This window comes from Myodes glareolus, chromosome 10 (assembly GCF_982192425.1).
Source record: "Myodes glareolus chromosome 10, mMyoGla1.1, whole genome shotgun sequence".
NCBI classification, from domain to species: Eukaryota; Metazoa; Chordata; class Mammalia; order Rodentia; family Cricetidae; genus Myodes; species Myodes glareolus.
In genome coordinates, this window is record NC_142035.1 from 52070071 (window position 1) to 52085714 (window position 15644).

Here is a 15644-nt window from a genome sequence, read left to right on the forward strand (position 1 = left end):
GAACTACTTTATTCAGCTGCCCTTCTATTTTTCTGTGAAACTACTATGGGACATTATCTCTCGTCTTTGTTTTAAATCCTTAGTCTCTCTTCCATTCACTAGAAATGGGATCAGAAACCATGTTCTTTGTTGCTACTTTTATCTTTTCTAGCACAGAGAATGGTTATCAGGTAGAATGGGCGCTCCAACACCTGCTGAAGGAATCCAACTTAACTGATTAGACAGGCCCGTAGTTTTTATGTGGTCAACAGAGGCTCCACCTTCCCTAGCACACATTCCTCCACATTCCTCTCCCTTAGTGTCTGCTGTCAGTGAACACACCACCCTCCTTCTGGCACTCCTCTGACGCACACGGCAGTCATCTGTGACATCTCTTTCAGACATTCTCATCCAGTCAAGCAAATTCTTCGAATTTTCAACCAGTTGTGGTTTTCTTCATTTCTACTTGTGACTACCTCAATCCAAGTCATTATTGCCTTCCAAATGACTCTTTCTCCATGCCTTGGACTTTTTTTTTTCTGAACAGTTACCAAGGGTATCAATTCATTCATTCACATAACATTTGAGGCTGTCACTAAACCTCCACAGGTCCATCTCTGGGAATGCTTAAAATGATGTCTTTTTTACTCAGTCTTCCCTGTGCTTGCCTCTTAAACTTTTGTATTATTGTTCCTTTGGCTGGAGGGCCTTCACCAATCCCCTTATTAAAGAGAATTGCTTTCTGTGGACCCCTTTGATTCTTCCTGCCCAGGTTAGTGCGTGTGTGTTATCTCCTTCAGAAACCGCATCAACTTGGGCAACATTTCTGCCATCATAATCACCGATGATGTATACTTGTCTATATCCTATAGCACAACAAAAGCAAGATTCTGCGGCAATCATTAAATATTTACTCCAAATGTAATGGGAAGGTGTGACAATTTGAAAAACCTTAACAGCAGGACACATAGACACACACCTGTAATTCCAGCAACTGGGAGGCAGAGGCAGGGAGATCTCTGGGAGTTTGAGCTCAGCTGGGTCTACATTTTGAGTTCCAGGACAGCCAGAGCGTCAGAGTGAGAGTCTGCCTCATGACAAAAACAAACACCCAAAACAATAGAATATTAAATCAAAAGGAAAAAAAAAAAAGACCGACCATGGCCCCCATAGTTTACTTTGCTATGCTCTAATTAAGTCACACTGACTAGAAACTTCCACCATATTAGTAAAAAGGGCAAGTGGAGACACAATGATTACGTAATTGAGGCGATATACACACACACACACATACACACACGGACTATTTGGATCTCATTTAAGCCTTTTTTGCTCTTAGGATAAACTGCCGGAAGTGTCTCAGATATTCCCATTCCTAGACACCAGATGCCAAAAGTTCCACTTCCCTGTTACACACCAAAGTGTAGCTTTGGAAATCTCGTTTAAGTTAAAATTTATAAGGCTTTTCCTTCACGAATCACCATCTCCCAATAAACTCTTGGTACATTAAAAAAGGAACTCAACGCCAGGCGTAGCACACGCTTTTAATCTCAACAATCCGGAGGCAGAGGCAGGAGGATCTCTGAGTTCGAGGTCACTCTGGACTACAAACTGGGCTCCAAGTCAGTCAGGGCTGTTACAGAGAGATTCTATCTAGGGGGTAAAAAATCTTGACATTGCAGACACGGCGAAAAGTGTCACTCTTACAACATTAAAAAAAAAAAAGCCGCAGAAACATCCTCATCACACACGAGCAGTTTATGCCAGGTGAAGAGGACACATCTTTTGTTCCTGTACTGGAACCTCAACTAGCGACTCCGGGTCTACCTTCCTGGACCACTTTAAGGTAAATCCTAGGTTCCTAGCTGCCCTTCCGCCTGCCGGGAATCTACTACAACACCCCACGAGCAAGTTTAAGCCCCAACCGTCCCGCAGTCCCTGCGATTCACGTGTCACTCCGGGGAGAAAGGACGCTCAGCACACGCACCCCAACTCCCACACATCCCGCCCCACGGCGCAGAGTGAACACCCGGCCGCGCACATGGCCTCCGCAGCGCTCACCCCGCTGCCGCGCAGGCGCCGGGCGAGCCGGGACTTGCGGTCGCCCAGTGGATCATTCCGCCGCAGCCTTTGTGTGGCCGAGCGCTAGAAATGGCTTATTTCCTTTCTCTCTGTTTAAAGTCAAAATCAGACCCTTTCGTCCCTTTCTCCCGCCGGAACAGGGCCCGGGGAGGGTGGCGGCAGGCCTGCTCCCGGGGGCAGTGGGGCGGAAACCGGCGCGGGCTGGCCAGGCCTCCGCAGGCATGCTGGGAACTCGCCCGCCGTGTCCCTCCGCGCCGACGGGGACTTTTCGGTGGGGATTTTGGGCGCCGACCAGACGCGGCATTTTCGGAAAATAGCGCCCTGTGCAGCGAAGCGCTCTGTGTGTGGCGGGGCCGCGTCAGCCCTGCCGGCTCCGAGGCGCCGCGGTCCCCGCACCTCCTCCCGCTGCTCCCCCGCCGCCGCTCCCGAAGCTTTTCCAGGTCAGTGCGGGTCTGTGTAGGGCCCTGTTACCACCGGATGTGGAAGTTGATCTCTTCGCTGGTAAAAAATAATTCCACTTCCCCCGGAACCCAGATCATCCCCGCGATTTCCTGTTTATTGCATTAAGGCGCCGGGTTTCCGGGGCTCCCGGCCCCGCTCGTTTGGCGGGGGTCGGCGGGGTCGGCCTGGGTGTCCGTGCCGCCGCCGCCGCGCTTTGTCCGCCCGGCGCTTGGCTTCTGGGAGGGGCGGCAGACATGGTGGCGGCCGCCGCCCCCTCCTCGGCCTGGCGCCGCGGCCTCCCGCGGTCCCCACGGGCCGGGGCTGCGGTGGGGTCGCCATGGCCGTGGGGTTCCGGGCCGGTGGGGCGGGCGGCTGGAAAGGCGGCGCGGCCTCCGCCCGCTCCTTTGTCTCGGCGGCCTGAACACCGGGCCGGGCCGGGCCGGGCCGACTACAAACGGGAAGGCCGGATCGGGCCACCCCACCGCTCTGGGGCCCACGGGGCCGGGGGGCGCTCGGGTCTCGGCGAGAGAGCCGGCCCGGGTCAGGGTAGACAGGAGAACCCTGGAGGGACGGAGCCTGCCAGTCTCAGTGATCGAGGCTTTTGCCCCCAGAGACTTGGCCCCCGGAACCCACGCGAGCGGGGTTGCGGGAAAGAAGCCGCGAGTTTTCGTCGGGTCATCTCATGTCTGGGCACAGATCGATGTTGAGTGTGCGGTTGTGAACCTCTCCCACTGTGTTGAAGCCGCGTGCCTAGCTCCAAATGTGCATCTCCGAAATGAAAGCAAAGGATGGCACGGGCCTAATTGCTCTGTTTTCCCTTGAAGCTTTTGCTTTAAGTCCGTTTGGATTGTGTCTAGCAGACACATCTGTTTAAAGCAGGGGCGAGACCACAGAACTTCCGAAAGGGAGCTTCATAGCGTGGAAATAGTTTTAAGTTCCTTCTGCAGACACTGGTGTGCTGTCTCTTCAGGCGAGTTACTTTTCTGAAGTGTAATTTTTATCTGGACAAAGCGCTGGTGTACTTTTCCTTGTGAAATAGTTGCCATCCCAGAATTTAAAACGCACCGAATTATACAGAAGATATTACCTGATAGAGATTCACCCAGGTTAATTTAACTTTAACTGATAGAATTTGACTCAGCCCTTCATACTCTATGGCTTTGAATTATAAGGAAACTAATAGCTATTATCCTTTCTTTTGCGAAAAGTCAGAAGTTGTTTTATGTGTTAACTTATGATTTAGGCAAGAGCCACATTGTTTTGCATTTTTGTAAATCTTTTTAGTGCCTAAACAGAAAGGAGATTCTTGAATCTATTTTTGCATGCAGTCTTATGTGCTATCACACCACCTAACCACTGGAAAACACCGTACATCATGCATTTTTTCTTTATCCTGTTTTAGCCATGTAAGTACAATCAGGGTACTGTACAAGACAAACTTAAAAAACATATGAATGAGAAGAATGATTCAGTGATTCCTGGATTTTGGGAAAGAGGGCTCTAACTTTTTAAAAGATGGGGATTAAGATATGTAAGCATTACAGACATTCTAATTTACCGATAGTCTTGAAGTCTCAGGAACATTTGGAACTAGTCCAAGTGACAAGACAGACAAAGCGAATTTACAAGCACATCTACTGTGCTTGTAAAGACCTGTGCATCAATGATCTTTTCAACACTGTAGAGCTCAGACTTGAGTTGAAGGTTGAGACCTTTGCTGAAACAAAGCATAAGTAACATGCATGTATAATTTGCATATATAAGCCCTTAGCTCTTTTCTGAGTCAGTTTGGGTTTCCCAGGTGTGGGTGATAAATGTGTAAAATTTCAAGATGACTTGGGCCTACTTTGGAAGGAAGCTGAGTTTGCAGTGGTTTCTTGTGACCTCTAGTCTGAATCTGTCAGTTGGCCTTTCTCTGCTGTTCATCAACAGGAAGCATCTGGCCATTCTTCATGTAATTGTCAGAAAGTGCCAGGTACATTTTCAATGTGTGCTATTCATATAAAAAATTGGATCCTGCTTAATTTTACTTGATTTTGATTGTTTCCCTCCCTTTCCTGGCATTTTAAAAAAACTTTTTTTATAAGTATCTCATCAGGTAACAGGTAGGGCAAACATTACAAACTCAAAATATGTCACATAAAACTTTAAGTCAGAAATTCATTTTTGAGGGAGCTGGAATTTCTTTCAAGTTGCCTATGCCAGTAAATGCACTACTGGGGTCCAGCCCCTATTTCACATTGGAACCTGTTAGCACTTTCTTGAACATCTAGGAACTTGTTTATAGATCACCAAGTACGATAATTTGATTCTGTATGTGGTATGTAGTGATCAAATTAAGGTCTTTAGTATCTCTGTCTTCCAAACTTTTGTGTGTGTATGTATGTTGGGACCCTTTCAAGTCTTCTGTTTAGTTTATAGAATATATAATTGTAAACTTTTTTATTTGAAGTCAGGTAGCTTTCCAGTGACCCCATGGCTTTACAACTAATAGATACATTTCTGTAGCATTGATGTCTCAACTTTGGGTCAGTGATAATTAGCATTTTATTTTTCTGAAGGTATTTGTTCCTTTATCCCTGTGGAAGATACATTTAGTGTCAGAAGAAATTAGAATTAGGACCTGTTTGTTTCCTCCGAACATCAGCACTCTTTTGTCCTGAAAAGGTTAGTGCGTCTTTATTTGGGCTGCTTAGGTTTATGACATTGGAGTCGAGACTTAGGCTGTAAGTAATTTCTCCAAAGATAAATCCTGATTTTATCTTGATGTAATAAAGGTGTGAAGAGTACCAGTTGAAGCGTTATTGATAACAAGAGCAGTTGCTGACTCTTCCTGTGCTGTAGTTGTCTTCTTTGTACAGTAGGGATCATTCTAGCACCTGTTGTTGTAGGGATCATTAAATGATTTAGTACATGTATAAAGTAGTTTTCAACTGTCCTAATGCGGTGACACTTTGAAACAGTTCCTCATGTGCTAACCCCCAACCATAAAATTATTTTTGTTGTTACTTCATAACTGTAATCTTGTTGCTGTTATGAATTGTAATGTAAATGTTTGTTTTCTGATGGTCTTAGGCGACCTCTGTGAAAGGATCGGTCGCCTCCTAAAGGGGTTGTGACTCCAGGTTCAGGATTACTGCCTTAGATAGTTAATAGATCAGTAAGTTTTTTTAGTTTTTTTTTATTTTTTATTTTTTATTTTTTAAGCAGAATCTCCATTTAACCTCAATTTGCCTCAAACTCACCGTATACTCCAGACTGACCTTGAGTTTGGCACAATCCCCTTGCTTCATCCTTTCAGATCCTGAGATTGCAGGCATGATCATTCTAGTGTACATAGTTATCATGAGGTCTCATACCCACCATTCAGAACCCCTGGAATCAGTAATCTTGGAATTTGTCTGTGTGTGAATGCACATGTGTACACAAATATATGTGCATATACGCAAAAATAATAATGTTATGTAACCTTTGGAAGGAGTCCAATACAGTATCCCTTTTCAATTTGCTTACTCGTGTGTGGGTGCAAGAGGCCCATGATACTAGGAGATTACAGATTTGGGAGCCGTTTTACTAGGATCAAACTCAGGACTGGCTTGGTGGCAGAGATCTTTGCCCTAGGGCTGGAGAGGTACCTGGTTGAGATCACTTGCTGCTTGTTCAGGACATTCAAGTTCAGTTTCCAGCACCCTTGTCACATTTCTCACAACTGCTTATAATTCCAGTTCTAGGGGATCTGACCCCACTCTTCCGAACACTCATGGGATGTGTACATCCTGTTCCTGTGCATCACACACAATAAAAAAGTCCCTTTACCTACTGAGACAACTCAATAGCCACTGTGATTCTGTCTTTTTAATTAGATACTGTCTTTTAAAATTAGATACTGTAATTTTATTATGCAATGCAGTATCTTTTTCTAGAAGAATCTTGAGTGTCTCTATTAAAGTTAGGTGTTTCAATCTCATTACACTAGAGAGGTAGGCTCCTGCTAATCCTGGTAGTATATCTAGTAGTGATTCTTTAAAAGAAGTGAGTGGGAGGGGTACCATGATACTGCTTTCTAACATAACCCCCTCCCATTTGGTAGAGAAGTAGCTACTAAGGCCATAAAATTACAGTATTGGACACTAATTAAGATCACTTTCTTTCATGATGAAAACCTATCTGTTGGGTGTGGTAGCACACGCCTTTAATCCAAGCGCTGGGGAGGAAGCGATCTCTTGAGTTCAAGACCAGCCTGGTCTACAGAGTGAGTTCCAGGACAGCCAGGGCTACACAGAGAAACCCTGTCTCAGTTCCCCCCCAAACAAAACAAAACAAAATTATTGAATGTGTAGCTGCCTTGCTGTATCCCTTGTGCTTATAGCACTTGTATTCAAACAGGAAACTTTGGTGCATAAATGATTTGAAAGTTTTCCTTTATATCCAAAATGGTTTATGTAAAATCTTTGACCTTTACCCATGTGACTGATTATTCTATTCTTTCCATTCATAGGGACCCCCACTGTCTTTCCCTTAATACTGAGGTCTGAATGTGTCCTCCTGAAATTCATGTTGAACTCAATCTTCAAGATGATGGTTTGGGGAGACTAGATGATGAATGTAAAGCCTTTATGCATGAGATTAGTGCTTTTCAAAAGAGACTGCAGATGGCCAGTCTGTAGTGACACACACCTTTAGCACTCAGCAAGCAGAGGCAGGTGGATCTCTGTGAGTTTGAGGCCAGGCTGGTCTACTTAGTTGCAATACAGTCGGGGCTACACAAAGAAAACCCTGTCTGCAAAAACAAAAACAACAAAAAAAGAATTCTGTTGGTCTGTTGACCCATACCACTGTGGTCTTGGACTATGTCCTGTAGGCCTTTGAGAGATACACTTCTCTTTGCACGCACCCAAAGAGAGTCGTTTGTTTGTGTAACTCACACTGAGACAGTTTTGTCTAGTGAATTTGGATGTTAGTCACTTTCATATTTACTGGGCTTCCTTTATCAGAACCTCTCACCACTGAAGAAGTCTAATGGCTAGGATTTCTTGGCCACTTTAAATTGATGAAGAATTTCAATGGTCTCATGCTACTTGGGAATAATTTTGTTAATGTTTTGTTTTGTTTCTGATTTCTTCTATTCCTTTAACTTAATTGATACAGTTGACACCTACTTACTGGAGAAAAATACAGAGTGTGAGCTTTCGCATTGTTTACCGTCACTATGGTGAATTTCAGTTCTGCCATTTGATAGACTAAATGAAAGAGGAATCTTGTTTTTTTTCAGGAATCTAGCTTCCATATTTAACTTTTTCTTTCTGGTTACTCCACTATCTGTAGAGGTTTATTCCCCCTGCTTTCAAATGTACAAACATAAAATAGGAAAAGAAAATAAATTTCACAGGCTTCAAAGCTACAGAGAAACCGTCTCGAAAACCCAAAATAAATAAATAAACAGACTTCAGAATCTCTTCCAGTGTCGGCCTCATTCCTTTATCTCATTACTGTTAAGAGCCCAGGTACAGTTTTTGCTCTAGGTTCTCTCTCTCTGTCTCTCTCTCTGTCTCTTTCTCTCCTTATGGGAAATGATTTATTTTAGTTCACATTTAAAGGATACAATCCATCATGGCAGGGAAGTCATGGCAGCAGGAGCTAACTGCAGCTGATCACATCGCATCCAGTCAGGAGCCAGCGTGATGATTGCTAATTCTCACCTTTGATTCACTTTTTTATTCAATCCTGGACCTTCTCTCATGGAATGTTTCCATCCATATTTATGGATGGTCATCCCAAGTCCACTATTAACCTAATGGCAATAACTGCTCACAGACATGCCCAGGACCTTGTCTACTCAATAGCTGTGGATCCTGTCAAGCTGACAGTTGATAACAAGCATCTGATGTACCCATGGAGTTTCCAATTTTAGTCTTCATCATTTCCTTTTACAATCCCATATTTTTTTCTAATAATTTTTCTGTTACTTTATAAATACTATTCAAAATTTCTACTTTCTTCCCTCCTACCTCTTCCCCCTCCTCCCTCCCTCTTCAGTCCTAAGAGAGGGCAGGGTACCCTGCCCTGTGAGAAATCCACGGCCCTGCCGTCTCCATCCAGGCTTAGGAAGGTATGCTTCCAAATAGAATAGGATCCCAAAAAGCCAGTACATGCAGTAGAGACAAATCCCAGTGCCATTATCGTTGGCTTCTCAGTCTGCCCCAGTTGTTAGCCACATTCAGAGGGTCCAGTTTGATCCCATGCTTGCTCATTCAGTCCCAGTCCAACTGAATTTGGTGAGCTCCCATTAGCTCAGGCACAGTGTCTCAGGGGTGGACCAACCCCTCGTGGTCCTGACTTCCTTGCTCATCTTCTCCCTCCTGCTCTTCAACTGGACCTTGGGAGCACAGTCCAGTGCTCCGATGTAGGTCTCTGTTTATCTCCATCTGTTGATGGACGAATGTTCTCTCTGGATCCCCTCAGCCTCTAGGTTCTCTTTATTACTTCCCTAACTTACTGTAATACTGGATATCATATTCAAACTGCTTAAGAGAACTTATTTTTGTCAGTAATAATGGACTTTATCTTGATTATATGGAGCAGATACAGATAAATTGCTTGACATTATTTAGGGAACTTTTAGATTTATATTATGTAATGAGTGTTTTGTCTGCATGTATGTATGTGCATCACTTGCCTGCCTGATTCCTGCAGCGGTCAGAAGAGGGCATCAGATCCCTGGAACTGGAATTATGGGTGACTGTGTACCATCTTGAGGGTGCTGGGTATCAAATCCTTGTCTTCTGCAAGAACAAGTGCTCTTGACTGCTGAGCCATGACTTTAGCCTCCTGTTGCTTGATTTCATAAAGACTCTTAAGCTTATTTCTTTTTATTTAATATCCTATTCTTAACCCCTTTGATTACTGTCTGTCTGTTTTGTGATTCTGTTACCAGTGTTGTCATTTCTGCCAATGGTAAGATCATCTGCTCTCTGCTCCCCCTATTTTTTTCTTTTTCAACATGATTGTTTTATGTACTGCTGGTGTCTGAGAGTGTCAAGGCTCATGGTTTAGTGGAACGCTAAAGAACTTTCTAGCCTATCAGTTCACAGTTTTCTCCTCCTATCTTGAAGTTGTCTATGATACATGCTTTTCCTTTGTTATATCCACCAACCAGTAGTTTTCCTTAGATTCTCCTTCCTTGAATTTATCCTGCGTATAGCAGCCAGAATAATTTCCCCAAAACTTCCAGATCACATGCTCCTAATCTAAAAGCCCAAGGACAGAACTTGGCTTTGTCCTTTGTACTCTCCGCCGGCTGTGCTTTTGACCTTTGCAGTCACTGCTGTGCCAAGCAACATGAATTGAACCTGTGCTGAATAAATATTTGAGTAGATCAACCCTTTGAATAACCTGCAGTAATCTTCAGTAGTCGGCAGGGTAAAGTCAGCTTTCTGATGCTCAGACATTTTAGTACTACATACTGCTTTTTGACCTTAATCATGTAACTTCTATTTCCTTGTTGATGTTTTTCCCCTGTCTTCCCTTTTAAAACTTAGTCAGATGCTTGTCCCTTGCCAGGCTCTCTTCATCTCTTATAGTAATGAGTAAAACCAAACTTTTGAGTGAGGAATGTAGTAAACAGTTTCTGGTGTTGGGTGGTAATGAGTAGAATAGGAATAAAGCTAGGCAAGGGGAGAGATGGTGTGGTGTGGCTGCCACTTGAAGTGGTCAGAGAAACCCAACACCTGGGTGTCAGAATGAGGGAACATGTTCTGGATTGAACAAACTCAAGATCCTAAAGAGGGAACATGCTTGGCTTGTTAGAACATTCACTGAGACCTATCTGAACGAATATGACAACAATCAAAGTTGTTTTCAAGTTTTTAAGAAAACTTTGCTGACTCTCATATATCAAAGGAGGTACTGCGGAACTCATTTTCAATTCCCAGATATCTTACAGTAGCCCACAGTAGCAAGTATTACACACAGTGGTCATGTATACTTGTTACTTTGGTTTTGTGTATATGTACACAGGTAACTTACATGCTAAGATTTTAAAAGAATAGTAGGTCTAGCTCAGAATGATAAGTCTTGGCTCATGATCTTGAAAATCATTGAACTCTGGTATGTACCCACTTGTCTTAGTTATGGTTTCTATTGCTGTGAAGAAACACCATGACCACAGCAATTCTTATAAAGGAAAACATTTAATTGGGGCTGACTTACAGAGGTTTAGTCCATTGTCATTGTGGGAAGCATGGCAGCATGCTGGCAGACATTATGCTGGAGAGGTAGCTGAGAGTTCTGTATCTGTATCTGCAAGCGGCATGAAGAGACAGTGGGCCTAGCTTGAGCTTCTGAGACCTCAAAGCTTACCCCCAGTGACAGGTTTCCTCTAACAAGGCCACACTTCAACAAGGTGACATGTCCTAATCCTTTTAAATAATGCCACTCCCTATGAGCCTTTGGGAACCATCACAGTTTTTATTTTCAAGTCTGAACTATAGTTTTTTTGTTTTAGTCCATATATTCTTTTCATAGCTAACAACACATTTTTCTTTTTTTTCTTTCTTCCCTTTTTTGTTTTTTTCCAGACAGGGTTTCTCTATAAGAGTGCTTTGACTGTCCTGAAACTCGCTTTATAGACTCGGCTGGCCTCAAACTCACAGAGATCCACATGCCTCTGCCTCCTGAGTGCTGGAATTAAAGACATGTACCACCTTAAGGAGTACAGAGATGTGATAATTGGATCACTGCGTTGACATGTGGCTTTATACATACATCATTTCTTTGTCTTGGGAATATCCAAGATAAACCCTATTAGCTATTTTTAAGTATTTATTTTAATTGTTATAAATAAATTATAGAATTCATTCTTTCTATCCATTGGAACTTTATCCCCAACTATCCTCTCTATTCCTTTCTGCAACCTTCCCAGGGTTTTGCTACCACTATCCTATTCTTAGAGATGGTATTTAGCTTCTACATGTAACAGTATCTTTCTGTGCTTGAGGTCTTCACATAAGCAACCATGTTGCTGTACAAGGCAATTTCATTATTTTTCATGGTGAAATACTCCATTTAGAGACCACATTTCTTTACTCATCCTTGATGGGCATCTAAGTTGATTCCATGTCTTGACTGTCCTGAATAAATAATGCAATAAACCGAGTACAGCTATCTATCTCTTTGGCATGCTGATTTGATTTCTTTAGGACGTACATCTAGTGGCTGGATCTATTGATTATAGGACAGTTCTCTTTTTAGTTTTTGAGACATTTCCCATCATTACTATTATTTATAACCCTGCCATCAGGGAGTGTTTCTCTTTTAGTCTTGCTAGAACTTATATATGTATGTATTATGAATGTATGTATGTATTGAGAGTAGCTTTTCTTTTTTAAAAAAATTATTTATTTATTATGTATACAACATCCTCAGTATTCTGAATGCAGGCCAGAAGAGGGCATCAGATCTCTTAACAGATGGTTGTGACCCACCATGTGGTTGCTGGGACTTGAACTCAGGACTTTTGGAAGGGCAGACAGTGCACTTAACCACTGAGCCTTCCCTCCAGCCCCAAGAATAGCTTTTCTGATTAGGTTGAAATGGTCTTCCATTATGGTTCTGGTCTTTTGGTTTTTGTTTTATTTTGAGACAAGCTTTCACTGTCTGTCTCTGCCTGGTCTGGTACTTGCTTCTTGAAATTGACTGGCCTTGAACTCGGAGATCCACCTGCTTCTGCCTCTTGAGTACTGAAATTAAAGATGTGTGCCACCATGTCCTGTCTTCATTGTTGTTTTGATTAACAATTTCTTTAAAGGTTAGTGGTGCTGAATGATTTTTTTTTCTATTTAAGCTTTGGTCATTTTCTGTCTTTTTTTGGGGGGGCGGGGTGACAAAATTGTGCTGAATTTTATTTTATAATACAGATGTGAACATTGACTATGAATGCTTTTCTAAATGGCACTTAGTCTCATACCAATGTCTGACCTTTCTCTGCTAGCATAACCATAAAATATTGAATTCATAATCTCTAGTCAATGTTTTGGTTTAAAAGCTCAATTAGAAAGATAAAAATAGCTTTAAGGAGTGCATTTGTTATGATGAAAAATTCTCTTACTGTCTTGAAAATCCAAAAGGAAAAAAAGCAGTAAAATAAGGTGAGTGGTGGCGGCACACGCCTTTAGTCACAGCACTCAGAGGCAGAGGCAGGCGGATCTCTGAGTTCTAGGCCAGCCTGACCAGAGTAAAGCAAGCTCCAGGACAGTTAATGCTACATAAAGAAACCCTGTCTTAAAAACAAAACAAAAAAAGAAAGTAGTAAAATATATAATTTTGAAATATGAAGGGATTTGCTCTAGATCTCTTATTAAATGCCAAGTTAAGATAGAATTCTAATGTAGGGTATTTTAAATTACTAAAGCTTTAAATTGTAGGAAATCTAAAGTTATAATAAGTTATATTTAGGTTATTTGTAGTATTTACTTCTAGGAGAAAAATTACTGTTTCCTTGCTTATCTTGATTTTTTTCCCCCCTCTTTAAGAATTCCTATGTGTGGAGCTGGAGAGATGGCTCAGTGGTTAAGACCACTGACTGCTCTTCCGGAGGACCTGGGTTCAAAAAAGCACCCACATGCAGCTTTCAACTATCTGTAACTCCAGTTCCAGGGGAGCCAACATCCATGGCAAAACACCAGTGCACATTAAAAAAAAAAAAAGAAATCTCTATGTATATCATTATAATTTGTTATCAAACTCTTAATAATTTATTATGTACATGGCAATTGAAGTTTTTTAAAATTATTTTCAGTTTTTAAATTTTCAAAGCGTTTAAAAAATAAAGCATACAAAAATGAATAAAAGATTTTATTTTCTATATGTGTGTGTGCCCAAGTGTATATATGTGTACCACATGTCTGCAAGTATTTGTGTGTTCCAGAAGAGGGCATCATATCCCCTAGAACTGGAGTTAACAGGTGATTGTGAGCCTCCCAGTGTGAGTACAGTGAACTGAACCAGTAGGTCCTCTGCAAAAGCAGTATGTGCTTGTAACTGCCGAGCCATCTCCAGTCCCATTGTATAGTTTTTTCGGTTGTTATTTTTATTTTATTTTACTTTTTGTTTTTTCGAGACAGGGTTTCACTGTAGCTTTAGAGCCTGTCCTGGAACTAGCTCTTGTAGACCAGGCTGGCCTCGAACTCACAGAGATGTACTTGCCTCTGCCTCCCGAGTGCTGATATTAAAGGCATGTCTTATCACAACCTGGCTTAATACGTATTTTTAATTATACATTACATTATTTTCTACTCTTTTTATTTTATTTATTATGTATACAATATTCTGTCTGTGTGTATGTCTGCAGGCCAGAAGAGGGCACCAGGCCTCATTACAGATGGTTGTGAGCCACCATGTCGTTGCTGGGAATTGAACTCAGGACCTTTGGAAGAGCAGGCAATGCTCTTAACCTCTGAGCCATCTCTCCAGCCCTATACATTACATTTTTAAGTGAGTTACATAAACATAATACCTTAAACAAGAGTAGAAATATACATACAGTATAACAAAATTAACTTTTTAAAATATTTATTTTGTATGTATTCTGCCTGTATATATCCCTACAGGTCATAAGAGGGCATTATATCTCATTGTAGATGGTTGTGAGCCACCATGTAGTTGCTGAGAATTGAACTCAGGACCTCTGTCAGAGCAGCCAGTCCTCTTAACCTCTGAGCCATCTCTCCAGCCCCCCCCATTAACTTTAAATTTGAATCAAACCAAAATCCTTACCAATGTAAAGTAATTTAAGATTTTTTTGGATTAAAGTTAAATTTAATAATCTACCGTTTTCCCCATCATCTCTATAATTGTATCTCCCTTTCTTCTTTTAGAAAGAGATTGACTATGACTAATAATATTTTGTAATCAAACCTCTTAAATGAAAACAAATATTTATAACCAATATTTTGTGAATGTGGACATAGTTTTCTAGACTACTTCCTGCTGTTTAGCGGGGCACTGGTAAGCTTTGAGGGACTCTGAGGAAGTCAAGATAATTGCTAAGTCTTGGCTGTAGTATTCTGTGAGGTTGGATCATCCCAGTCAACAGCCTGGAAGCTATTTTTAATGAAGAACTCTGAGGAAACTGCCTATGTATCTGGATAATAAGTATAGACTGTGCATCGTACATAAGTTAGCCTAAGATAATTTCCTTGTTATGTGTTTGAGCAGGTATAATAATGCATCTCAGGTCTTGAAGTTCTTTTAGGCTTATTTCTTTATGTTTGTAGCCAGGGTTTCCAGGGAGTCTTCCTCAATCACACCTGATTTTTCTTAGCTCAGAATGAATCTAGGGCCTCTCATTTCCTGTGGAAATAAAAGCATGAGTCTAACCAGCATCTGTCTGGGAGAGAAGAGCCATGGCGTTTGCCTGACTCTACTTTCTTTCTCCCAGCATTCTGTTTGGTCTACTCTACCTGTCTAAATTCTGCCCTATCCAAAAGCCAAGGCAGTTTCTTTATTTGACAATGAAAGCAACACATAGAAAGAAGACCCTCCTACACCACACCACCACTGCCTTGCCTAGTTCATTTCTGTTTAATTTTAGCCTGAGGCAACTTCTTAGGACATGAGGGGAAAAAAGGCCCCCCCTTTTTTTTCCTGTAAATATCTCACGAATGTCTTCTAGCAGAGTTGCTAATATTTTCCTTCGAAACCTCTTACTCTTACTGGACCCACAAAGCCTGCAATGCTCTCAGAACTGCTGTCTTCCAGTCTTTTGTGAGAATGGCCCTTTAAACTTTGATTGCAGTGTTGAACTGCTTTTCTAGTCCAAAGTTCCAGAGTCTTCCACCTTCCTCATTCATGTTCCGTCTCACCTCCCCTGCTCCACCCCTCGCATTACACACATGCACACTGAGACACTCCTATCTGCTGTCAGTATCATGTTTTTATCACATACTTCTCAGCTCCTCCTTCCTCTTTTGCATTGTGCTCTCCTGGGGAATCATCTATAAAATCTTTAAGTCAACACAAGTTCTGAATGTAGACATCTTTGGGGACTATTATTCAGCCTATATTTTGTAATATGTATTTTTGTACAGTATGACTGTGAAAAACTTAACTATTTTTGCTTTTCTCTGAGAACCAGCCTTTTTAAA

The 15644-nt window shown here is 41.9% G+C and overlaps 1 protein-coding gene and 1 pseudogene across 6 annotated transcripts in view; one reads left to right on the forward strand and one right to left on the reverse strand.

Annotated features, from left to right (window-relative positions):
• Positions 1 to 2275: 2275 nt before the first annotated feature.
• Positions 2276 to 15644, forward strand: part of Gabpb1 (GA binding protein transcription factor subunit beta 1) — a 48961-nt gene continuing 35592 nt past the window's right edge. For 2 of the 6 annotated variants that reach the window (XM_048459440.3, XM_048459447.3), the window contains exon 1: positions 2541 to 2562. Coding sequence is in view for 1 of the 6 variants with exons in the window: in XM_085696423.2 (XP_085552549.1) it covers positions 3825 to 3908 (84 nt within the window). In the remaining 5 variants the exon portion in view is untranslated. Of the gene's footprint in view, positions 2502 to 2539; positions 2563 to 3104; positions 3909 to 15644 lie in introns of those variants that run through there. The other 4 variants (XM_048459442.3, XM_048459441.3, XM_048459446.3 and 1 more) reach the window with 4 other exon arrangements.
• Positions 2597 to 3548, reverse strand: LOC146892584 (uncharacterized; annotated as a pseudogene).